Below are 25,531 nucleotides of genomic sequence, written 5' to 3'. Positions count from 1 at the left end.
CTGACAGCCTGTACAAAGGATCCTCTGACAGCCTGTACAAAGGATGATCTGGCAGCCTGTACAAAGGATGATCTGACAGCCTGTACAAAGGATCCTCTGACAGCCTGTACAAAGGATGATCTGACGACAGCCTGTACAAAGGATGATCTGACAGCCTGTACAAAGGATCCTCTGACAGCCTGTACAAAGGATCATCTTACAGCCTGTACAAAGGATGATCTGACGACAGCCTGTACAAAGGATGATCTGACAGCCTGTACAAAGGATGATCTTACAGCCTGTACAAAGGATGATCTGACAGCCTGTACAAAGGATCCTCTGACAGCCTGTACAAAGGATCCTCTGACAGCCTGTACAAAGGATCCTCTGACAGCCTGTACAAAGGATCCTCTGACAGCCTGTACAAAGGATGATCTGACAGCCTGTACAAAGGATCATCTTACAGCCTGTACAAAGGATGATCTGGCAGCCTGTACAAAGGATGATCTGACAGCCTGTACAAAGGATGATCTGACAGCCTGTACAAAGGATCCTCTGACAGCCTGTACAAAGGATCCTCTGACAGCCTGTACAAAGGATGATCTGACAGCCTGTACAAAGGATGATCTGGCAGCCTGTACAAAGGATGATCTGGCAGCCTGTACAAAGGATGATCTTACAGCCTGTACAAAGGATGATCTGACAGCCTGTACAAAGGATCCTCTGACAGCCTGTACAAAGGATCCTCTGACAGCCTGTACAAAGGATGATCTGACAGCCTGTACAAAGGATGATCTGGCAGCCTGTACAAAGGATGATCTGACAGCCTGTACAAAGGATGATCTGACAGCCTGTACAAAGGATGATCTGACAGCCTGTACAAAGGATCATCTTACAGCCTGTACAAAGGATCATCTTACAGCCTGTACAAAGGATCCTCTGACAGCCTGTACAAAGGATGATCTGACAGCCTGTACAAAGGATCCTCTGACAGCCTGTACAAAGGATCATCTTACAGCCTGTACAAAGGATCCTCTGACAGCCTGTACAAAGGATCATCTTACAGCCTGTACAAAGGATGATCTGACAGCCTGTACAAAGGATGACCTGACAGCCTGTACAAAGGATCCTCTGACAGCCTGTACAAAGGATGATCTGACAGCCTGTACAAAGGATGATCTGACAGCCTGTACAAAGGATGATCTGACAGCCTGTACAAAGGATGATCTGACAGCCTGTACAAAGGATGATCTAACAGCCTGTACAAAGGATCCTCTGACAGCCTGTACAAAGGATGATCTGACAGCCTGTACAAAGGATCCTCTGACAGCCTGTACAAAGGATGATCTGACAGCCTGTACAAAGGATGATCTGACAGCCTGTACAAAGGATGATCTGGCAGCCTGTACAAAGGATCCTCTGACAGCCTGTACAAAGGATGATCTGACAGCCTGTACAAAGGATGATCTGACAGCCTGTACAAAGGATCCTCTGACAGCCTGTACAAAGGATGATCTGACGACAGCCTGTACAAAGGATGATCTGACAGCCTGTACAAAGGATGATCTGGCAGCCTGTACAAAGGATCATCTTACAGCCTGTACAAAGGATGATCTGACAGCCTGTACAAAGGATGATCTGACAGCCTGTACAAAGGATGATCTGACAGCCTGTACAAAGGATGATCTGACAGCCTGTACAAAGGATGATCTGACAGCCTGTACAAAGGATCCTCTGACAGCCTGTACAAAGGATGATCTGACAGCCTGTACAAAGGATGATCTGGCAGCCTGTACAAAGGATGATCTGACAGCCTGTACAAAGGATCCTCTGACAGCCTGTACAAAGGATGATCTGACAGCCTGTACAAAGGATCCTCTGACAGCCTGTACAAAGGATGATCTGACAGCCTGTACAAGGATGATCTGACAGCCTGTACAAAGGATGATCTGACAGCCTGTACAAAGGATCCTCTGACAGCCTGTACAAAGGATGATCTGACAGCCTGTACAAAGGATGGTCTGGCAGCCTGTACAAAGGATGATCTGACAGCCTGTACAAAGGATGATCTGACAGCCTGTACAAAGGATCATCTTACAGCCTGTACAAAGGATCATCTTACAGCCTGTACAAAGGATGATCTTACAGCCTGTACAAAGGATGATCTGACAGCCTGTACAAAGGATGATCTGACAGCCTGTACAAAGGATCATCTTACAGCCTGTACAAAAGATCCTCTGACAGCCTGTACAAAGGATGATCTGACAGCCTGTACAAAGGATGATCTGACAGCCTGTACAAAGGATCCTCTGACAGCCTGTACAAAGGATGATCTGGCAGCCTGTACAAAGGATGATCTGGCAGCCTGTACAAAGGATGATCTGACAGCCTGTACAAAGGATCCTCTGACAGCCTGTACAAAGGATGATCTGACAGCCTGTACAAAGGATGATCTGACAGCCTGTACAAAGGATGATCTGACAGCCTGTACAAAGGATGATCTGACAGCCTATACAAAGGATGATCTGACAGCCTGTACAAAGGATCATCTTACAGCCTGTACAAAGGATCATCTTACAGCCTGTACAAAGGATGATCTGACAGCCTGTACAAAGGATCCTCTGACAGCCTGTACAAAGGATCATCTTACAGCCTGTACAAAGGATGATCTTACAGCCTGTACAAAGGATGATCTGACAGCCTGTACAAAGGATGATCTGACAGCCTGTACAAAGGATGATCTGACGACAGCCTGTACAAAGGATCCTCTGACAGCCTGTACAAAGGATGATCTGACAGCCTGTACAAAGGATGATCTGGCAGCCTGTACAAAGGATGACCTGACAGCCTGTACAAAGGATCCTCTGACAGCCTGTACAAAGGATGATCTGGCAGCCTGTACAAAGGATGATCTGACAGCCTGTACAAAGGATCCTCTGACAGCCTGTACAAAGGATGATCTGACAGCCTGTACAAAGGATGATCTGACAGCCTGTACAAAGGATCCTCTGACAGCCTGTACAAAGGATCCTCTGACAGCCTGTACAAAGGATCCTCTGACAGCCTGTACAAAGGATGATCTGACAGCCTGTACAAAGGATGATCTGACAGCCTGTACAAAGGATCATCTTACAGCCTGTACAAAGGATCATCTTACAGCCTGTACAAAGGATGATCTGACAGCCTGTACAAAGGATGATCTGACAGCCTGTACAAAGGATGATCTGACAGCCTGTACAAAGGATCCTCTGACAGCCTGTACAAAGGATGATCTGACAGCCTGTACAAAGGATCATCTTACAGCCTGTACAAAGGATGATCTGACAGCCTGTACAAAGGATCCTCTGACAGCCTGTACAAAGGATGATCTGACAGCCTGTACAAAGGATCATCTGACAGCCTGTACAAAGGATGATCTGACAGCCTGTACAAAGGATGATCTGGCAGCCTGTACAAAGGATGATCTGGCAGCCTGTACAAAGGATGATCTGACAGCCTGTACAAAGGATGATCTGACAGCCTGTACAAAGGATCATCTTACAGCCTGTACAAAGGATGATCTGACAGCCTGTACAAAGGATCATCTTACAGCCTGTACAAAGGATGATCTGACAGCCTGTACAAAGGATCCTCTGACAGCCTGTACAAAGGATGATCTGACAGCCTGTACAAAGGATGATCTGACAGCCTGTACAAAGGATCCTCTGACAGCCTGTACAAAGGATGATCTGGCAGCCTGTACAAAGGATGATCTGACAGCCTGTACAAAGGATCCTCTGACAGCCTGTACAAAGGATGATCTGACAGCCTGTACAAAGGATCCTCTGACAGCCTGTACAAAGGATCATCTTACAGCCTGTACAAAGGATGATCTGACGACAGCCTGTACAAAGGATGATCTGACAGCCTGTACAAAGGATGATCTTACAGCCTGTACAAAGGATGATCTGACAGCCTGTACAAAGGATGATCTGACAGCCTGTACAAAGGATCCTCTGACAGCCTGTACAAAGGATCCTCTGACAGCCTGTACAAAGGATCCTCTGACAGCCTGTACAAAGGATCCTCTGACAGCCTGTACAAAGGATGATCTGACAGCCTGTACAAAGGATCATCTTACAGCCTGTACAAAGGATGATCTGGCAGCCTGTACAAAGGATGATCTGACAGCCTGTACAAAGGATGATCTGACAGCCTGTACAAAGGATCCTCTGACAGCCTGTACAAAGGATCCTCTGACAGCCTGTACAAAGGATGATCTGACAGCCTGTACAAAGGATGATCTGGCAGCCTGTACAAAGGATGATCTGGCAGCCTGTACAAAGGATGATCTTACAGCCTGTACAAAGGATGATCTGACAGCCTGTACAAAGGATCCTCTGACAGCCTGTACAAAGGATCCTCTGACAGCCTGTACAAAGGATGATCTGACAGCCTGTACAAAGGATGATCTGGCAGCCTGTACAAAGGATGATCTGACAGCCTGTACAAAGGATGATCTGACAGCCTGTACAAAGGATGATCTGACAGCCTGTACAAAGGATCATCTTACAGCCTGTACAAAGGATCATCTTACAGCCTGTACAAAGGATCCTCTGACAGCCTGTACAAAGGATGATCTGACAGCCTGTACAAAGGATCCTCTGACAGCCTGTACAAAGGATCATCTTACAGCCTGTACAAAGGATCCTCTGACAGCCTGTACAAAGGATCATCTTACAGCCTGTACAAAGGATGATCTGACAGCCTGTACAAAGGATGACCTGACAGCCTGTACAAAGGATCCTCTGACAGCCTGTACAAAGGATGATCTGACAGCCTGTACAAAGGATGATCTGACAGCCTGTACAAAGGATGATCTGACAGCCTGTACAAAGGATGATCTGACAGCCTGTACAAAGGATGATCTAACAGCCTGTACAAAGGATCCTCTGACAGCCTGTACAAAGGATGATCTGACAGCCTGTACAAAGGATCCTCTGACAGCCTGTACAAAGGATGATCTGACAGCCTGTACAAAGGATGATCTGACAGCCTGTACAAAGGATGATCTGGCAGCCTGTACAAAGGATCCTCTGACAGCCTGTACAAAGGATGATCTGACAGCCTGTACAAAGGATGATCTGACAGCCTGTACAAAGGATCCTCTGACAGCCTGTACAAAGGATGATCTGACGACAGCCTGTACAAAGGATGATCTGACAGCCTGTACAAAGGATGATCTGGCAGCCTGTACAAAGGATCATCTTACAGCCTGTACAAAGGATGATCTGACAGCCTGTACAAAGGATCCTCTGACAGCCTGTACAAAGGATGATCTGACAGCCTGTACAAAGGATGATCTGACAGCCTGTACAAAGGATCCTCTGACAGCCTGTACAAAGGATCCTCTGACAGCCTGTACAAAGGATCCTCTGACAGCCTGTACAAAGGATCCTCTGACAGCCTGTACAAAGGATGATCTGACAGCCTGTACAAAGGATGATCTGACAGCCTGTACAAAGGATGATCTGACAGCCTGTACAAAGGATGATCTGACGACAGCCTGTACAAAGGATGAGGAACAAAGAAGTTTCTGTGTGCTTGCCTCACTGGCAAGGCCATCCCTTCACTGGTATTGCAGTGGGGGCCTCACTGGCAAGGCCATTCCTTCACTGGTATTGCAGTGGGACATCCAACCTCCTGAGCTGAACGACTACTGGATTCCTGGACTTTCTGTCAGGAGACTGATATTGTTGGACTAGCCCAATCGTTGCCTATAAATCATTCTAATATATCCCATTTTTAAATATATATCTTTATAAATTCCATACACACACACATACACACACACACACACAATCAGTCGGTTCCTCTAGAGAACTCTAACATACATACAGCATGCATACTGTAAAATGAAGGACGAAGAGTCTCCTGATTACGTAGTAACATTCCTGATAAGTGAAGATAGAGGACAGCTGTAAGAACAAGTGACCCCAAAGTAACCCTACCCTTTGCCACAACCCCTTGTGTTATCTAGTAACACATGATCAGATAGAAAGAGAAAAACATACATCAAGATTGATAAATGGTAGTCTATGAATTATAAAAACCAAAATATTTACTAAGCTGCAGAAAACTGTTATCTATACATTCATGATTTAAATCTTTAAAGAACTCACTGTTCTTCAATACTTACAATTATTTTTACTAATCTTAATTTCCCACATTAAGTAAAGTATAAGCCTAAAGTGGTCTAAACTTCCATACTTTTTTAAATATTGGAACTGTAAGTTTCTATTACAATAATCGGCTAAGAGTCTGGAAATGTTAACATCTAAGGCTATCAGCGCTGTGAGTGGAGATGCTGACTGAGAATCAAGTCTGAGGGCAATACTCTAGATGACTCTTGCACCCTGGGTACCTCACCTGACATGGCGGCCAACAAACAACACTAGAGAATGTAAGAACTTGTCCAATTAAACATCGCAGGCAAAATTCAGAGGCATCCAAAAAAGGAAACATTACCTTTTAACAATGACAGGTGAAGGTGGTATCTCTCGCCACCACTCTTGACTCTCTGACAGAGCTCAGGCAGCAGCTTTTTCCACCACAGAATCTATCTTATGGAAAATAAATCCATTTTAGTTTGATGCACTTTATCCCCAGCTTTCTAATGAGAGTAAGGAGGCTGTGCAGAAGAGAGCACACAGAAAAACTATATCCTTTGCTTAAGGAAGCACCTCTGTTATAACAAGGATTTAACCAGCAGCTAGGCTCCTGATGAAACTTAAAACAAAAGGCAGTCCTGCAACTAGCCGTACACATGTACACATTATTTATTTTCAACACAAAATGTGGATATGCCTTCCTTTTTTCGTGGTTGTCAAGAAGGGGGGGAAAAAGAAAAATGCTAAAGCTGAAATTTGTCTAACTGGTAAATTAAAGACCAAATATAGAGAAGGAATCTTCCCCACCACACACACAGACTCCCACACCTTAAGTTATCAGTGATCTTATCTGAACAAAAGACCTCTTTAGAAATGAGATAAATCATCCTCATGTATTTTAATAGCATCTACAAGTACTCAAAATGTCTACCACTGGGGCTGGAGAGATGGCTCAGTGGGTAAGAGCACTGACTGCTCCTGAGTTCAAATTCCAGCAACCACATGGTGGCTCACAACCATCCCTAACGAGATCTGGCGCCCTCTTCTGGTCTGTCTGAAGACAGTTACAGTGTACTTACATATAATAAATAAATAAATCTTTAAAAAAAAAAAAAAAAAGAAATGTCTACCATTAAACATACATGTTCCTTCGACGCACGGCCCTGTAAAGCTAGACTAACATAAACAGTCCTCCTTCTGCAGATAAGCCAAGCAAAGTATCAAATCTTCTCGCCACTAAGCAAGGCTAGAAGCTCAATCTGAAATACATACCCAGTGATCTTCCTTCAGTTCTTGATTAGCATACGCAATGACGGCCTCTGGGCATCTCTCTAGCAACGTGTCTATGCACTGTTCATACTCTTGTAAGCGTGTATGACAGAGAGCATGAGCACTGAGGCCTGCAACAGTGTCTTCTGAGAGTGGCTCCAAAAATGGAATAATGGAAGCTACGTCCAATGAAGGGCTACAGATGAGGGACTATGAAGAGAAAGATGAAAGGTTATGGAATGAAGCGTCCCAAATGAAAACACAACATAGAGCATATTCTCTTTCAAAATAATAAAATCCCACTTTGCCAAAAAAGGAAAGAGAATGCAATTTTAGAAAACATGAATATAGCCCTGGAATACTTGGACTGAAGTACTAGATAATCTTAAATTCAGTTCTACTCTAAATTCTACTTTATAAATTCTACTTTTTTTTTTTGTTTACTACAAAGCAATCATCATTAATTGGAACTCTAACTTAAGGATATAAACAACATGTCAGAGATTTATGCCCCATAATGTCTGATTTATAACACTGAAAGACCATGGGGGGGGGGTTGCATGGCAAGAGAGAGAGAGAGAAAGAGAGAGAGAGAGAGAGAGAGAGAGAGAGAGAGAGAGAGAGGCTGTCCTCACTAGCATTAACTGTCACTTTAAACACGTAAGCATCTCAGTGGATTGACTGCCCTTATTAGTTTAGTCTGTAGCATGTCTTGATTGCTAATTGATGGAGAACGCAGCAGCAGTTCTCTGAGCAACTGTTCCTTGGCTGGATAAGGAAGCTGGCTGACCAACTCAGCTACTACCCAGTTACTACTGTGAACTGCTAGAGCTGGTGAAGGGACCAGCCCAGCAGATCCAAAGCTGCAAGATTTCCAGGACACAGGGCAACAACAGGACATCTGAGAGGAGTCCCGGTGAGGTTCTAGTATTGATAGTGCAGCAGAAGCCAGAGGCCTCAAACCAGACCAATGACAACGAACATTTGCAAATAAAGATGTGTAGACACAAGGCTATAGTGTGTGACACGCCATACACTACAGCTTCCATGATGAGGTGTCTCCCATGCCCTCGTCCTTTTTCTGTTTGTTTGTTTTTTTTATCTTCTTTTGGGGGAGGCTGCAAGGGCAGAGGATAGATACGAAGGAACAGGGGAGATGAGGAGTATTGGGGTGCGTGAGGTGAAATTCGCAAAGAATCAATAAAAAGTTACAAAAAAAGAAAAAAAGCCAGGTAATCATGAGCGTAGGGTGAACTAGCAAGCAGCATCAGTCACGGTGTGTGCCGTGCTTCCTTGGCTGTGAGTGAGTGAGTTCCCTGATTGGAGGTAATGCTACACAGAAGGCCGTTGTGTCTTCAGGTTCCTGCGTGAGCTCCTCCTCTGAGCTCTCGAAACCATAGACTATGACCAGGAAGTTTAGACCAAATGCATCCTTTCCTCTCCTAAGCTGCTAACTAGAACAAGAACCACAGAGAAAATGTAATGTATTTTTGAGAAGTGATTGTACTATGAGGAAGGCTATGTACTAAGTTCATTCCCTGAGACCAAGGTGACAGAATCGAGAAGTGAGCTTCCCGCGTTTCCCTCTGCGTGACAAGCATCTCAATCTGTGCCACGCGTCTTAATCTCACTGCTCCCTCAATCAATAGAGGCACAATTTCCTTCTAAGGTGATTGGTTAGAACCCAGTCTTTGCAGCAACACCACCTCCCACGGAGTAATGACAGGCATTACTTCAATGTTCACATATTTACTATAGTATTTTCCTTTTAAGCAACTTTACTAATGTTTAACTTTCACATTCTATAGCACTTTTTATTCTACCATCAAAATATTCTCCATTTCCCCTTCTCCTATAAGAGATATATTTATTTCTTAATCCCTGTATCTTCTTTTGCTACAGCATCATCTCAGAGTTACAGGATGACCTGGAACATCCTCTATACACTATTAATCAGCATCATTATTTTATTCCAAATGTCTACCAAGGAGTAGCCAGGAAAATAAGGTTGGTATATTTTCTTATCCCAAACTAAATATTTTATCTGGATAATTTCCTGGTAGTAAAATAGCGAGGATGAAATAAAGTAAGACTCTCCTACTTATATGGAAGGAGGCCCAGACCCCTGATTAAATGTGATAGTAGGAGAGGCAAAAGCCTGGGGACCCAACCACAGCTGAAATGAAACTAGTCCAAACAAGCACAAAGTGGATTGCCTGGAAAGCTTTTTTAAGAATTGTAACCATCAGTATAAGGGACTCTAGCCAGGGGTGGCATCATACCCTACAAGCTCAGCACGAACAGATGATTTGGTGGCAATGCAGGACACACAGTGAATTCCGGGTCACCCTGGCTTCAGAAAAACACACTGTCTAAAATAAATAAGTAAATATTCAACAAAAGTATCACAGAACTAAAAACGGCCCAAATAATGTAAAATATTGCTAAGGTTGGTTTCTTGGACATCTTCATTTTTTTTTTCAGTTCTGAAAATCAATTCTCTTCACTTTTAACATATGTCCTATTTATTCCTTTTTACTACCAAAATCCCTCTGCCTGAGGTCTGATTCAGCAGATTTCTCTGGTTCTCTACTTTTAAAGGCAGGGATATGGGGAGGTGGTGTACAAGGGGTAGGTACCAGGACAATCTGGGAAAAGAGCAAATATTTGCTAGTCATGGTGGTCTCCCTAACTGATCAATATTGCTCTCTAACCTACCAATGACATATAGTAATTACTATACAAATATGCCCCTGTAGTAACTGTAGCCAAACATACCAAACCACAGGGTTGGGAAGGGAGCCACAGTTTGGAAACATCCTTAGGTAATTCTAAATGTCCAATACCTCTAAATAGGAGCTAAACAGACCCTTTGGGAGTGCTGATGGTAATCCTTCTTAATGACTGAGATTAAGTGACCTGTGGGTAATCTTAAAAGAAGTATATCCAGAGGAAATTTAGAAAAGGTTAACCAGAATATTTTCCATCTTCACCAGCAAACATTCCCAGAAAAGGGTGAAAGAAATATGCAGAAGGGCTGGAGAGATGGCTCAGCCATTAAAGGCTAGGCTCACAACCAAAAATATAAGAAATATGCAAAAACTGAGGGCATTATGAGAAGTCTACAAAGCACAGGCACAGATGAGAGGGAAGATCGATGGCATAGAACAGATTTTCAACATAATTATAGAAAACTCCCAGAATAAGGAAAACCACAACCATATAGACACACAGAACACCAACTAGAACAAGAAAAGAAGTTCCCTATGGAACATAAGTTAAAACACTAAATATACACAACACGGAGGATACTGAAAGCAGCAAGAGAAAGGGCACAAGTCCCATGCAAAGGCAAACACACCAGAAAACTGCTGATGGAGGCTGAACACCAGCAGAGTCTGGTGCAATGCACCCCAAAGGACCACAGACGCCAAACCAGACTTCCTTACCCAGCAAAGCTCTCTGCCATAGTTGAAGAAAGAAAAGTTTTCATGATATAAACAGGTTAAAGGAATGTATCCACCAAGCCAGCCCCGCTGAGAATACTAGAACCTGAAGATACTTAGAGGATAAGCAAACCCAACAGGCCACATAAAGAAAACAAGTGAAGCCATCTAACAAGAACACGAAATAAGACAAAGAACACAGCAGAATCCCCCCAGAAACACACACAACAAAATTACAGCAATCAACAAACCCTTTCCAATACTAACTTTAAGTATTGGCTTCAACTTCCCAATCAAAAGAAAACGTTGATTGGAAAGATTAAGTAACAAAAATCCATCTTTTGTTACATACAGAGATTTTAAATAATCACTGAATTATACCATTTGATTGTGATTATAAATGTGCTTAGAAGTTATATCAGTAAAATTTTCATAGCCTATTACACGTACAACTTTATTTGCTTCACTGTTCTGTGTGTTGGGAGGACAAGGTCCGATTCTGTCTCCCACATTAACTGTACTTCTCAGACTGAGCTATCAAATGAACAAGCAAGCCGCTAACACCTCAGGACTTGCAGTGTCTATATGTACTGGAGATAAGAGACAATGAAAGAATCTCCTTTAGTGATATATTGTTGTAGTCAACTAATAAATTACTGAGGCTGGACTTGAACTCATGATTCTTCTGTCTCAGCCTTCCAAGCACTAGAATTATAAGCATGTACAACCATACCCAATTCTGGTGATTTTAATAGAAGAATATAGGCCACAGTCTGAAAACTGAGTCTAAACACTCTAGCTTCCTGATTTTCCTTCCCCAGCCCATCCCCAACTCAACAGCTGTCTCTATGTTCTATAAAGTCCACATTGTGACCAATTTCTAAAGTTTAAACCAGGAATTATACACCCCAAACGTAAAAAGCTCATGGAGAAGAAAATGCCTAAGGGCCTCTGGGTATGGTATGGTATAAGACTCGAGAACCTCAGCGTCTGGATGAGAAGCTGTGGAGATAAGAGTGGTGCAGACTGAACACGCTGTGCACTGCTCAGACAGAGCCATCAGCATCTGGCAGACCAGGCCTCAGGAACAGTACAGGGCACAGGTGGCCAGTACTCCTGAATTTTTCAAGAGTAACGTTTAACTCAGAATTCCTAATATGAAATATTGATTTCTATATGTGGCTTGCTACAGTGAGTAAACAGAAGAAAAGAAAAGAAAAGAAAAGAAAAGAAAAGAAAAGAAAAGAAAAGAAAAGAAAAAGAAAGGTGAAAATTATATTCAGCCCTTGGGCCAACAAATGGTATTAAAAGATACATTTAGCCCAGCCTGGCCTACCGTGTCCCATGCAGAAACAGTTAGTCAGAATTCCTATACCATAATTGTGTCCCTCGATTCTTTTGAAACCTTCTCTTCTGGGGCCAGATACTGGCTACTTTGACATATTATTCATAAGGCAGATGGTATTGGTTCAGTGGGTATGAAGTCTACATTGTGCTAAGCCACATTAAACAAAGCTCATACTTACAAAAGATCCCTATACATTTGGACACTTTTTCCCCACAGGTGTTTTCACGTATATTCTAAACAGGAAGGCAATTGTACAGCTCATTCGCCTGCAGCAAGACCAGTCCCTCCGCTCAGAGGCTTCGTCTCAGCAGTTCCATCCAGAAGCCAGCATTCCAAAGCTCCTAACTGTGATCAATTATAGATTTTTGCCCCTCAAAAAGCTATACTCTAAATTAACAAGACATGTGCTATCACAACACATTGAAATTGTTTACTATACTGCAATATAGTGCATATTTTAAAAGTAAGAGAGGCGTTTTTATTTACCTGTAGTTTCAGAAGGTCGTCTGTGTAATTTTTAGCAGCTAAGGAATCAGAGGTCGTTAACACATGAACCCATGGATTTACTAAGCCATAATGACTGCAGGCATTTATCTGAAACATTACAGAAATGCATCACAGGCCAAATACAGCAACAGCAAAACAAATAATCTCTTCATCCATTCATTAATTCTCTGTCACATCGTAGATTCAGTTGCATACTCTCCTAGGAGAAGGAAGCTTTGCAGATGTATTTCCCTGGAAAAGTGTGTAGTCTTGTTGCTTTTGTATCAAATAATCTGCAATAAATATTTCCTAATATTTTGAATTTTAAAAATATTCTACAGAAGTGCTTTCAAGCAAAATAAATAAATAAATAGAATAGAATAGAATAGAATAGAATAGAATAGAATAGAATAGCATTACTCCTAAGATAAGAGTGGAAATGATTTTGGGGGATGAGAAAATATCCTTTTAAGTTCTCATGATGACTGTCATGGAGTATCCTTAATCCAAGAAATTACACTGGTGACCTTTGCACTCACGGCGCAGTGCCCACAGCAGCCATAGCAACAGGATTCTATGAAAAGCAGAGCAGTATGGGAGGGTGACCAAGGCTGTCACAGTTGCCTACAGCACACCTGAAGCCTAAGCGAGGCCCTGACAGGAAAGAGAATAGTGCAGTAGGCCCTTACCTCAGCCATTTCAAAACTGCTCGAGGCGACCCTTCTGAAGAGAGCCTCTCATATGCTGGGACACTGCGGGGTGGTAATAAAGGAGTATGGTCGTATTCTTTATGTTGAGGGTGTGAAATTTGAGTTGGTCAGGTCTCATCTGTAGCCCTGGCTGGCCTGGAACTCACAGAGATCCCCCTGCCCCTGCCTTCTGAGTGGTAAGATTAAAGGCGTGTGCCATGACACCTGGCTTTCATTTATTTACTTGTGTATGTTTGTGTGTGCACGTGCAGAGGTTGGAGAACAATTTTCAGGTCAGTTCTCTCCTTCTACTGTGGGTTCCAGGGATGAAAGGTAGATCACCAGACTCGGCAGCAAGGTCCTTTACAGGATAAGCAATCTTGGAAGCCCGAGTTGGTGCTCTTTAGAATGGGAAAGTATATAAGTCGCAGGTAACTCCAGTCATAGGTACATTCTAAGCATTAAAAATAAGGTAGGGACTAGGAAGATAGCCGTAGTAGATAATGTGTTTACCTCATAGGAATAAAAATCTGAGTGTGAGTCCTACAACCTGGAAAATGTCAGATGTGGTGGTACAAGTTTGTAATCTCAATGTTGAGGAGGCAAAACAGAGGATACCTAGGCCTCTCTGGCCAGCTCTTATCCTGCATGCCAATGACAGACCCTGTTTCAGAGTAAATGGACAGAGTCCCTAAGAATGACCCCTGAGCGTGACCTTTAGACTCTGCATAGGACATCGGGATCTGCGTGTGCACTGCACTAGCTCCCTCTCTCCGAAAAACAAAATACAGATTACTGCAGCACAAAATGCATGCATTGAAGGTATTTCACTGTCTTACCAAATCCTCTGCTGTTCTCAATGGTACGGTATCAGGGCACTGCCTCTCGGATAATCTCCAAACATACTGAGAGATGAGCTTGAAAAAGAGTTCCTCAAGTACCACATTTGGGAGACAAGCTACCAGCTGAGCTTCCCAGAAGTCTATCAAAAGCTGCGGAACTGTGTTTTCATCCTTTCCACACAGCACCTAGAAAGAAAAGCATCCCGCATGAATGCAGAGCCAGTGACTGGTCAGACAGTAGAGCTATCAGTCCGCCATGCGATCATGCAGTTCATAATTTTGGCTTGACTGCCACAGCAAGAACTAAGTTACACACTTTCTGTTAATAAGAAATAGACTCTAGGTGGCATGTATGGAATTTCTGCAAAGTCTTTTATTTTGTATGTTTACATTATAAACTCATTATACAGAAGTCTGTCTTTTCAGTAATGAGTGACACTTCAGTTCAATTCCTTAATCTCCTTTGCTTTCTATCAGATCACTCAGAAAAATTACATTTCCAACTGGACAAACCTTAAAGAAAGAATCTGTTTCTACAATTCCAATTTTATCATTCTTCTGTAAGCCCAGGACTGAAGCCACAAGCAATCCAGGCTGAGTTTCCTTCAAGTCAATCGCAAGTTCAGTAGGAACAATCTGTCCTTTCCACTGTTGAATTAACAGCCGGGGTTCCAGAATGAAGCCATACACCAGCTTCATCTTCAGATGAAAAAAAAAAAATGTTGGAATGAAATGTACATTGCATCTACATTATTCATCTCTTTCTAGTGTCTTCATGACTTAGGGGTCAGTTAATAACACTGTATTTCTGAGTTTTAGCCACAAAACCAACTCTTTTTTAAAATTTATTTATCATTATACATAAGTACACTGTAGCTGACTCTGAAGAGTACGGGTCAGATCTCATTACGGATGGTTGTGAGCCACCATGTGGTTGCTAGGATTTGAACTCAGGACCTTTGGAAGAGCAGTCAGTGCTCTTACTGGCTGAGCCATCTCGCCAGCCCCCCAACTCTTATTCCCAAGAAGAATATTATCTTTCTCGTATAAATTATTAATAGAGAACTAAGCTTTGAGATGTTCCATTTTTGTAAAGAGTTTTAGATTAATTATACATACATATGTATAAACACACATACACATATCCTAAGTTCTTTCCAAAGTTGTAAAAAGATAGATAACTCAGATTTTCAGAATTCTACTCTTCAAAGCAGATTCCCTGATGCTGACTTGCTCTCACGGCAAACCATCTCCTAGTATAATGATGTGTTCCCTGTTTTAGGAAGCACAGTTATACCAGGAGCATTTGGCCAAGCAGGCAACAATAGAACAAGGCCTAGGCTCTAAAGTTACCCTGCCTGCTCAATGCTGACTGACTGTGCAATCGCAAACACGTTATTTTAGCTATCTCATGTATACGACATTAATAGTAACACTGATCTCAGCACCCAACAAGAATTAAGTGATATAATACATGCGAGCAACTTAGAAAAGGCCTGGGACATAGAAACACAAATGATCCCCTTGCCTCGAGCCCTAAGAGATTAACATCTTTTGCCTCTATTCCTAAATGATCCCTTTTGTAAAAGCAATGGCCTTTCCTCCTTCGGTGCCAGTGTGATTTTCCTATTAACGTCCTGTGGCTGACAGTTAACATCCTCCTTCCTATTCTTAAGAAACTCACCCCTCTGTTGTGCTTTAGTGAACACCTACTCTAATTGTTGGCTCTGGGCATAGCTTTATACTCTTCTGTGCAAACAAACATAATATTCTGAATATATGTGGTACATCGATGATGAAAGATCTTTCAGTAGCCACTGCTGATATTTATCAATCTTTTTTTTCCATTTGACAGATCTAAAGTTCCATCTAACACTGTCTGTTTTCTGTTACTAAGAAACCATGAGGTACAAAGAAGCCAGAAAAAAGCCCATGGCTCAGGAACTACTCCAATTCTCTTTGCAGACTTGTTAACACCAGGCATTGTACTATACCTCCGAATGGCTTTTCATCTCTTTTCTGTACATGTCAAGATGTCCCATTTTCAAGGCCACTGCAGCCTTGGTCAAGGTCACTAAGATGGGTGAAACTCCACAACTATCCAGCTTCCTTAAATAATGCAAGGCAGTTAAGGGATCAATATTCTTCATAGCAGGGCTAGAGAGAACATGAGGCAGTTGCTTCGGCTCAGCCACATGGAATATCTGAGCCACTTTTGCTGCTAACTCCTTTGATGAGTATGAACAAAAAATAAACAGTTAGCCAATAGGAAACAGGGGACAAAAAGGAATGAAGATATAAAAATGCACTAGATAAATAATATAATGCTATTGAGAAAGACAGAGATTACTAAAATATTTGAAAGGCCAAAACTGAGCTGACATGATCTGTCTGCAGAGAGACAATAAGAAAATAAAAGCAGTGAAAAAGATATACCCATTTGTGACCAACATTTTTAATTTTAATCACATAGGAGAAAATATTATTATACTTAAAAACCTATGGTTTAAAAACTACAACTTAATTCAAAATATACTCAATAATATAATCCAGGTGAAAATTTACTTCTCTTGAAATCTCCAAGTATATGGTATTTCAATTTTCAACTGTGCTTAAAATACAAAAGGGACTAAAAATAATCTTCAACCAACCAGACCTCCCAGAGCTCCCAGGGACTAAACCACCAACCAAAGAGTAGTCAAGAGGGATCCATGGCTCCAGTCGTATATGTAGCAGAGGACGGCCTTGTCAGGCATCATTGGGAGGAGAGGCCCTTGATCCTGTGACTGCTCGATGCCCCAGTGTAGGGGAATGTCAGGGCAGGGAGGGGAAATTGGTGGGTGGGTGAGGGAGCACCCTCAGAAGCAGGGGGAGGGAGGATGGGACAGGGGGTTTCCGGGTAGGAAGCCAGGAAAGGGGAAACATTTGAAATGTAAATACAGAAAATATCCAATAAAAATAATAATAATATTTTAAGAGGTCATTGGCCCTTAAATAAAGTTTGGACGTTGAAAATAGGGCACATGGAGTTGTGGGGAAAAAACATAGTGCAGAGGAAGGCAGGGGCCAGCATTCTGTCTTCACTTGAGAATAGATCTCACTGTGCCTGGGCAGGCCCCTCAGCCACAACAGCCTCCATGCTGAATACTAAGGACACATGGGAAAGTCACACCTAAATTCTTTTCCAAGCTATAATTCTAAGACCATTAAAGAAGTAAAGGGCATGCTAATTTTTTCAGGAAAAAAAAAAGAAAATTTTGGAACTTAAATTCTAAATACTACTAAAAGTTAAAAAGAGAAGCTATAACTATAGAAAATTATATTTACTTCACTTAATTCTTCATCCAGGTTTTCATAAAGAGAATGATTAATATAAAATACTAGTCCTCTCTCATATTTCTGTGATTCACTCTCTTCTGTCCAGTCCACACGGGCCAAGACTTCAGCCAGAGACAAACCAGACATCTTATAGTATGGTAAGGTGAGATGGGATTGCTCAGTGGTAAGCCTAGAGAGAGAGAAATGTTAAAGGGCTTCAAATGAGCATTTGTGTGGCAGCTACTTAACACAGTAAGTAATAAAACAGATCACACTTTTCAAAGGCATAAGCCTCACAGCTTGACTTTTATAAAGCCACTCTCAGTAACATTTTTCCTGAGCATATCAAAGGTAGAAAAGCAATCATTCATTAATATTTAATATGGCTCTAAAAATGGCATTTATAGTCTATCTCACTCATCTCAGTCATTGACAATCTCTTACACAGGTTAAGTAAGCCTATGAAACACTGTCTAGAAAAATTTCTATAAGCATGATTCTCAGAACTGGAGAGCTGTCCCTGGCCCTCAGCACCTATAGCACTGAGGAGAAGCCAGCCCCGCTCTTCACCTGGGCAGCATAGTGTGGCTGGCCCTGAGGGCAGGAGAGCTGGCCTGGGTCCTTACCTGCTGCAGCACTGGGTGAGCTAGCCAGGACAGTGCTGGCTCTGGTTGTGAGGGTGTGGGAGAGCTTTGGCAGGCTGACCAACCCAGCTACCAACTAGACCCAGATACAGGGCAGATACAGATGTTGGGCCGCTCCAACATCTACCTCATCTATGAACTAATGGACCTTGTGAAGGGGCTGGATCAGCAGATCCAAAGCTTCAGGATCTCCTGACACAGGGCCACAACAGGAGATCAGTGAGCATGCAGTGTTCATACTGTAGCACATGCCAATTACTCACTGTAATAAACATTTTTTTTGTTTTTGTTTTTGTTTTTGTTTTTGTTTTTTGAGACAGGGTTTCTCTGTGTAGCCCTCGGCTGTCCTGAAACTCACTCTGTAGACCAGGCTGGCCTCAAACTCAGAAATCCACCTGCCTCTGCCTCCCGAGTGCTGGGATTAAAGGCATGCATCACCACACTAATAAACATTTACAAGTAAAGATGTGTAGACAAAAGTGTACACTGTGTGACACACTGGGATACACTAGAGCTTCCATGAAGAGATGTTGTGTGTTATTTTTGTGGATTTTTTTTGTTTTATTTTGTTTTGTTTCTTTTTGGGGGGGTTGTGAAGGGACAGGGCGATGAGTGGGATTAGAGTGTGTGACGTGAAATGCACAAAGAATCAATACAAAATTTTAAAAAATGGTTCTCAGAAATACAAAACTCTATTGACCTTAATATGCCTTTCTGATATCATGAAAGCACTGACTACTAATATTAATATCTCAGCTGTTCCAGCTACACCCCTCCCTGAAGCTAACAAACAACAAGTACCCAAACCATCACAGTTCTTTTTCTCTGAGCATGTGCCGCTAACATTCTGAAAACAAAATAAAATAATCCTGAAAAGTAAGTAGATAAATAATACATAAATCAAGATCACCCTCTAAATCCAAAAGTTAGGTCGTGGGTTTATTACGCCTTTAACAAAGTGTGACATTTTCAAGACACTGAGTAAGTCATATCCATTCTGTATCTCTAAGCCTGCCACACACCTACATATGTACCGGGCACATAGCATGCTTATGAAACAAATGAGAAAATGAACCAACTCCCAGAGATAAAAAAAAAGCCTGCTATATGCATGCAAAACTCTGTAACAACGCTTACGAGGCCTCACCAACCTGCTGTAACAGTCTCCAAGGTGTCCACAGCTTTCTTTAAAAGCTTCCAGGAGCTCTGATTTCTCTGCAGGCTCCAGCTGACTGCCATCCATCAGGGCAGCTCTCACTAGCAGATGAGCCTCACTGAGCAAGTGGAGACAGCTCTCGGTTTTCACGGTCTTGTAGCTGTTACTATAGTCTACCTGAAACAAGAAGACAAACGGCTAGTGTCTCTGAAGACCGCCCATTCCCCACCCCACCCCCACTCTTAAGAACTGTTACACCTTGTTATTAAAATTAATATGTAGGTATATTAAACACTAAAATTAAAAAAGTAGCTGCATATCACTTTAGTTTGCTTTTTACTGCTGTGATAAAATACCACCATCAAAGGCAACTTGGAGACTAAAGGTTTACTGGGCTTTAGGTCCCAGTCCATCACTAATGGAAGCCAAGGAAGAAACCTGCAGGCAAACACTGGAACAGAAACCAGAAGGGACCGCTGCTTCGACTTGCTCAGCCTCCTTTCTTTTCCTTCTCATCCTCCTCTTTTTTTTCCCTTAGACTATATAAGTCTATGAATTTTATGTCTGAATTTCTTTAATGTTTTGCATTCATATAGTATGTCTGTGTACCTCATGAATGCCTGAAGGTCAGAAGAGGGCATCAGACCCACGAGAACTGTAGCTATGGATAGTCAGGAGGTACAGTGTGGGTGCTGAGAATTAAACCTGGGTTCCCTCCGTCGGCTCTTTTATATCATCCTGATCCTCCTGACAGGGCTGGTACTGTCCCAGAGAGCTGGGACCTCCCACATCAATCATTAATCAAGAAAATATCCTACAGACTTGCCTACAGGCCAATCTGATACAGGTATTTTCTCGAACAAGGTTTCTCTTTCCAAATAACTCTAGTTTTTTCAAGTTGGCAAAAAAAAAAAAAAAAAAACCCAAAAACCAACAACAACAACAAAACCCCTAACCTGGTTATTAATGGAGCCTTAGCAGAGTTTTCATTCTCCACAATCTATAGATCAATTTGATACACATATGATTACAAACATTACTGTGTTAGGAGCTTAAAGCATTAAGAAATTCCAAATGATATTATAATACTAATAATGTAATTTCAATAATTTGTTCCCAATTTGATAAGGCTTTTGAACACACTTGAAATAATCAGTTTTTTTTTCTTTAAAGGTCTGTGACTTAGCTTTTTCAAACTAAGAACACGTCTCCCCTGTTGAGTTTCACCGGGTGACTTAATTATGACATCTAATTCCATCCTCACAGTGGGATGCGGGCCATCATCTGATAACTAAATAGCCAGAGTCATCAGACTTCCGCACTCACATTTAGATGAGATCTAAGACTTTCCAAGACAAAGCTGATATAATTACTAGAGTACAAATATCAGAGATCAGTCAATCAACATTTAACCATACTACCAAAATCGGTACCACCAGGGAGGTATCAATGTTATTACCTGCTTCCACAGTGTAGAAAAATACAACTTGATCTATTCAGTTTTCTGCCTGAGAATGTATAACCATAACCTAATTATTTAAAAAAGTAACAAAATTAAGAACATTCTCAAAACAAAGAAAAGAAAAAGTAGAGAGGAACTCTGTCCCCAAAATGTTAATGTTATAAAAGGAAAGACTCTAGGAATGTTCTAGATTAAAGGGAGCTAAGGCAACACAATTAAGCATGTTACCTGATGCTAGACTGGACTGGTAGGAAAGCTATGAAGTCATGGCTGACTAAACTGCGTGGGATATAAATTGTGGACTAGATACTGTGTCAAGACTAAGCTTACTGCAGCATATAGCTTACTGTGGTTAGACAGGACAGTATCTGATTATTTAGAGTAAAAAATCTGTGAGCTATGCAGTTACTTGTCAATGGACCCAGGGGAATAACTGTGTTGAGAAAGGACAAGGTACACCATGAGGACAAATAGGGAGGACTGCAGACAATGGTCAATCTGTGTGTCAGCTATATTTTGTATTTTTCTCATTCTTACTACTTCTCTAAACCTGGAGTTATGTAAAAGGAAAGTATTTTAATTGCCACAGAGGAGTAAGGCACAGTGACTCCTAAGACAGGACAGGAATGCCCACTCTAGACCCTTCACAGGCTGCAGCTGCTGTAGCTACTACACCTGGGACAACCTGTTATGCTCCAAAGAAAGAATGAGTTATTAATAAATGATCTGCAGTTTTCCACTCCATTTTCTCATTCTCTTTGCCGGGTGCTTTAGTTTAGCTTCTGTTTCTATGATAAAACACTAATCAAAATCAACTTAGAGGAGGAAAGGGTTTATTTGGCATACAGTTTACATTAGGGGAAGCCAAGAGGCAGAAACGGGAACTGGGGCAGATGTACAACCGTTTCTGAACTTGATCTCATGGCTTGCTCAACTTATATCACTTAGCGACACCTGATAAGGAGGTGGCATTAACAGTGGCCGAGGCCTTCTTACCTCAGAGATTAATTAAGACAACACCCCACAGACCTGCCTACAGGGAAATCTGATGGAAGAATCAATTAAGATTTTCTCTTTCCAGATTACGTCTAGGTTTGTGGCATGTAGGCAAAACCCAACCGGCACCCTGGGGCTCAACATCAATGGCTACTTGTGTTTAAACTAATGCAGCAGTCCAACCTCTCTGGGGGTGAGTATGGTAAGGGGCCTTCCCCTGAGGGAGGGAATCACTACTTGCTCTCAATGGGAGAAGCTGTGAAAACAAGGTGGAGAAAGACACATGCTTGACAGTCATGGTGAAGGCTGGAAGCTGTCTGGATGAAGTGTTCTGGATGTATAATCAATTACATCCACGGAGTTTTCCTCATTTGAGGTTTCCTTGGTGAAATACAAGGGGCAGAGATTAGGCAGCAACAAGAACAATGTCTGCCTAGACTCACCCTCTGATGTCCAATTTCACTCTAAATTTCTATGAAGAATAAGATGTCTGAAAAAGTACCATTTCTTTGTATAGCTGAACTGGTGCAGTGGTATTCACGATATACAGATTCCATGCAGCCTCAGCCACGTGAGGGATTCCGCTCCTAACACTGGCATCTTTTCTAGAACTGAAAAGGATCAAAATTAGAAGACATGTTATTAATAAACTACAGTTTTCACCTGTAAATACTGGGTGCTATAAAATAATACAAGTATGACATCACTTCCATTTAATTTTTCCTTGGTCAATTGGGATACATATAGTCGATATGCATAGCTCACAGAACTTCACAGGTACACAGCATTTACTATTCTGTCATAAGCTGATAAGCCAGTTTGCCTCCAGTTTTCCAACACTAAGCTCTCCAAGCAGGCAAGCATGAGCTTTGTTCTGGCTCTCTTCACCATGGCTTCATGAGTCTAGCATGCCATGGCCATAACATCTTAACAGAAACAACATGTAAAACATTCACTTCACTGGAAAATGTTCACATTACACAAGTCTGTGAGTTAGTTTGCAGCATTATCTTATCTCCTACTATTACTGTGATGTATATTCATTAGTATAAAACGGATTATTCCTTAATCTAAAAAATATACTAATAGGCTCTTTTACAATACAAAAGTGACCACTGGATAAAAAAATACAACTGCTTAAAGTCCAAAGAAGAAAAGCAGCAAAAAGCTTTGTGGCCAGGACTAACATTATAGGATCTGTGTATCCCCATAGTTCCACAGAGAAGGCATGTCTTTTAGATTCTTATTCACAATACAGGTGACAGATACTCAAACCATTTTAAAATGTATTGCTTATAAAAGTTCTATGGTAAATTATAAGCAACATTATAGAGACCTTTATATCTTCTTTATTATCTCTGGAAAAGCCATCTATTTCATCATTCTGAGTTTCAATAAAATAATAAAACTAAGATAAACATAAAATATACCAGTTATACTTTGTTCCAGAAACTAGCAGAGATGTGTAGGGCTAGCGGAATGCTTACATAAGTTTCTTGGGTGACTCTCTTCTCTCTGGAATGGCCTCAGGCTCTGCCTTCGTCAGAAGTATGATGTGGTTTTTAAAGTGACAGATGGCTTTCAAACCTATGAAAAGCTGTATCCTTAGAGCACAAACGTCCATACTGACAGGTGGGCAAGCCTAATAAAGGATATATTACAAATTTAACCCCAGGAATGAAGGTATGTGAACCTCATCTTCAAAAGTTAGGGCTGGGGATGTAGCTTAGTTGGAAGGGTACATGAAGTTCTGGGTTCATTTACCAGCACATCATACCAGGGGTAGTGGTTCATGTCTATAATCCCCACACTAGATGACAGAGACAAGATGACCAGGAGGCAAAGGTTACAGTCAGCTACAAAGTGACTTAGAGACCAACCTGAGATACATGAGGGCCCTGTCCTTAAAAACAAACCAACAAAGTCAGTCTGTTCATTTGAGAAAACTCTTCCACCCAGTTCCTGTCCTTTAGAATACTAACCTAGGCATGTCAGTAACCATCTGCTCTATAGAGCTTTTCTGACTATAAATACAGAGAGGGTCTCACAGCCATGGACACTACTGCAGTTGTTCCTGAAGACCTTGCTGGAAGAGAAGCCTGGACTCATACCTTTCCACCAGTGCAATCTGTACTGAATGGAGTTTCTGGGCCTAATCAGATGCTATAAAAGGCCACACTACAGCACTTTCAAATGATTGTGTGAAAGAAACACTTGTACGTTTGCCTGACCCTAACCCCTTTCTTGTGAATAAAGTCTGGGAGATGTAGCAGCCTGGGCCATGTGTCTCTATAGGATACTACCACTCTCCAGATATCTGCTAATAGTACTGTGATAACAGTACCTCAGTTGGGTGGTGGTGGTGGTGGTGGTAGTGCATGCCTTTAATCCCAGTACTCACTGGGAGGCAGAGGCAGACAGCTCTCTGAGTTTGAAGCAAGAGTTCTGGTCTACAGAGCAAGTTCCAGGACAGCTAGGAATACTCAGAGAAATCCTGTCTCGAAAAACAAAATAACAATAGGCTCACTAGGCAGAACCCAATAGTTATTTACTAACTAGTCATCATATCTGTTACTAATTAATCATTAACAGACAGCACCCTGCCATCAGTCCCAAAAAGGGCACCAAAGATTGTAGGCAGACGTAAAGTAATCTGTAAAAACCAGCATAATTTGGGGGCTGCTTGCAGCATGCACACTTGTTACAAAAATTCATTAACTTATACCTTGGAAGTAAAACAGCCCAGGTAATATCATACAGTTGACTACATTTCTCAGAAAAGAAATTCAAGGTCAGATGATCATCAAACACTACATCTGAACATCACTTGTAATCCAAGCTTTTCTGATATTAAGGCTATTCTTAGTAAAAACAAAACTGAACTGATGGTTGATCTTGCATATCCAGTAACAAAGGCATGGAACATAAAAATAATTGTACTGTGATGATAGTAAAAGAAACAACTTTCTTCATCACATTCAATTGCACAATGCTGACCATGCTGTTGTAATAGTTCTGTACAATTGCTACCAATACGTCTTCAAAAGCAAGACTATAAAACCTGTGATCTCAGCACTTTAAAGATCGACAAAGCCCGGCAGTGGTGGCGCACGCCTTTAATCCCAGCACTTGGGAGGCAGAGGCAGGTGGAGTTCAAGGCCAGCCTGGTCAAATTCCAGGCCAGCCTGGGCTGCTATATGAAGGGGGAAAGAAAAGCTAAGAACAAAACAAAACAAATAAATAATAATATGTCATAGTTATGAGCTGCCATCTAAAGCAGTGGTTCCCCACCTTCCTAATGCTATGACCCTTAAATTCAGCTCCTCATGTGGTGGTGTGCCCCACCCATAAAATTATTTTCATTGCTACTTTATAACTATAATTTTGCTACTGTTATGAATCATAATGGAAATATTTTTGGAGATAGGTTTGCCAAAGGGGTCAAGACACACAGGTTGAGAAACACTGCCCTAAAAGTACACTATACCTATCACTTATTACACTTAAAACACTTTGAAACATCTTTAAAACTGTCAACTCACACATGAGACATAATGCTTAGTAGTTTCTCTCCACAATGAGTAATTTAATGAATGTATTAATTAGCATTACTATTACTATGATAAAACACCATGACCAAACCAGAAGGTTTCATTTGGCTCACACTTCCACAACATAGTCCAAATCCATCACTAAAGAAATTCAGGACAAGAATTCAAGAAGGGCTAGAACCTAGAAACAGGAGCT

The 25,531-nt window shown here is 41.7% G+C and overlaps 2 protein-coding genes across 11 annotated transcripts in view; one reads left to right on the top strand and one right to left on the bottom strand.

Moving 5' to 3' along the window:
• Cp (ceruloplasmin) overlaps positions 1-13,588 on the top strand; it is a 59,656-nt gene extending 46,068 nt beyond the window's left edge. For both annotated transcript variants that reach the window (XM_029475374.2, XM_029475373.2), the window contains exons 19-20: positions 9,300-9,404; positions 12,408-13,588. In XM_029475374.2, coding sequence (XP_029331234.1) covers positions 9,300-9,391 — 92 coding nt within the window. In that variant the 3' untranslated portion in view covers positions 9,392-9,404; positions 12,408-13,588. The remainder of the gene's footprint in view (positions 1-9,299; positions 9,405-12,407) is intronic.
• Hps3 (HPS3 biogenesis of lysosomal organelles complex 2 subunit 1) overlaps positions 1-25,531 on the bottom strand; it is a 43,854-nt gene that overhangs the window by 6,683 nt on the left and 11,640 nt on the right. For 6 of the 9 annotated variants that reach the window (XR_015046787.1, XR_003836218.2, XR_015046786.1 and 3 more), the window contains exons 7-16: positions 23,272-23,426; positions 22,287-22,395; positions 19,322-19,503; positions 17,536-17,716; positions 16,203-16,436; positions 14,722-14,907; positions 14,206-14,394; positions 12,678-12,785; positions 7,401-7,607; positions 6,487-6,577 (exon numbers count right to left, since the gene is read on the bottom strand). Coding sequence is in view for 2 of the 9 variants with exons in the window: in XM_021158088.3 (XP_021013747.1) it covers positions 6,487-6,577; positions 7,401-7,607; positions 12,678-12,785; positions 14,206-14,394; positions 14,722-14,907; positions 16,203-16,436; positions 17,536-17,716; positions 19,322-19,503; positions 22,287-22,395; positions 23,272-23,426 (1,642 nt within the window). In the remaining 7 variants the exon portion in view is untranslated. Of the gene's footprint in view, positions 1-6,486; positions 6,582-7,400; positions 7,608-12,677; positions 12,786-14,205; positions 14,395-14,721; positions 14,908-16,202; positions 16,437-17,535; positions 17,717-19,321; positions 19,504-22,286; positions 22,396-23,271; positions 23,427-25,531 lie in introns of all 9 variants that reach the window. The other 3 variants (XR_003836219.2, XR_015046789.1, XR_015046788.1) reach the window with 1 other exon arrangement.

Source organism: Mus caroli, unplaced genomic scaffold (genome assembly GCF_978045245.1).
Source record: "Mus caroli unplaced genomic scaffold, Mus_caroli_1 scaffold_3, whole genome shotgun sequence".
NCBI lineage: Eukaryota > Metazoa > Chordata > Mammalia > Rodentia > Muridae > Mus > Mus caroli.
This window is presented reverse-complemented; position numbering and strand designations above follow the sequence as displayed.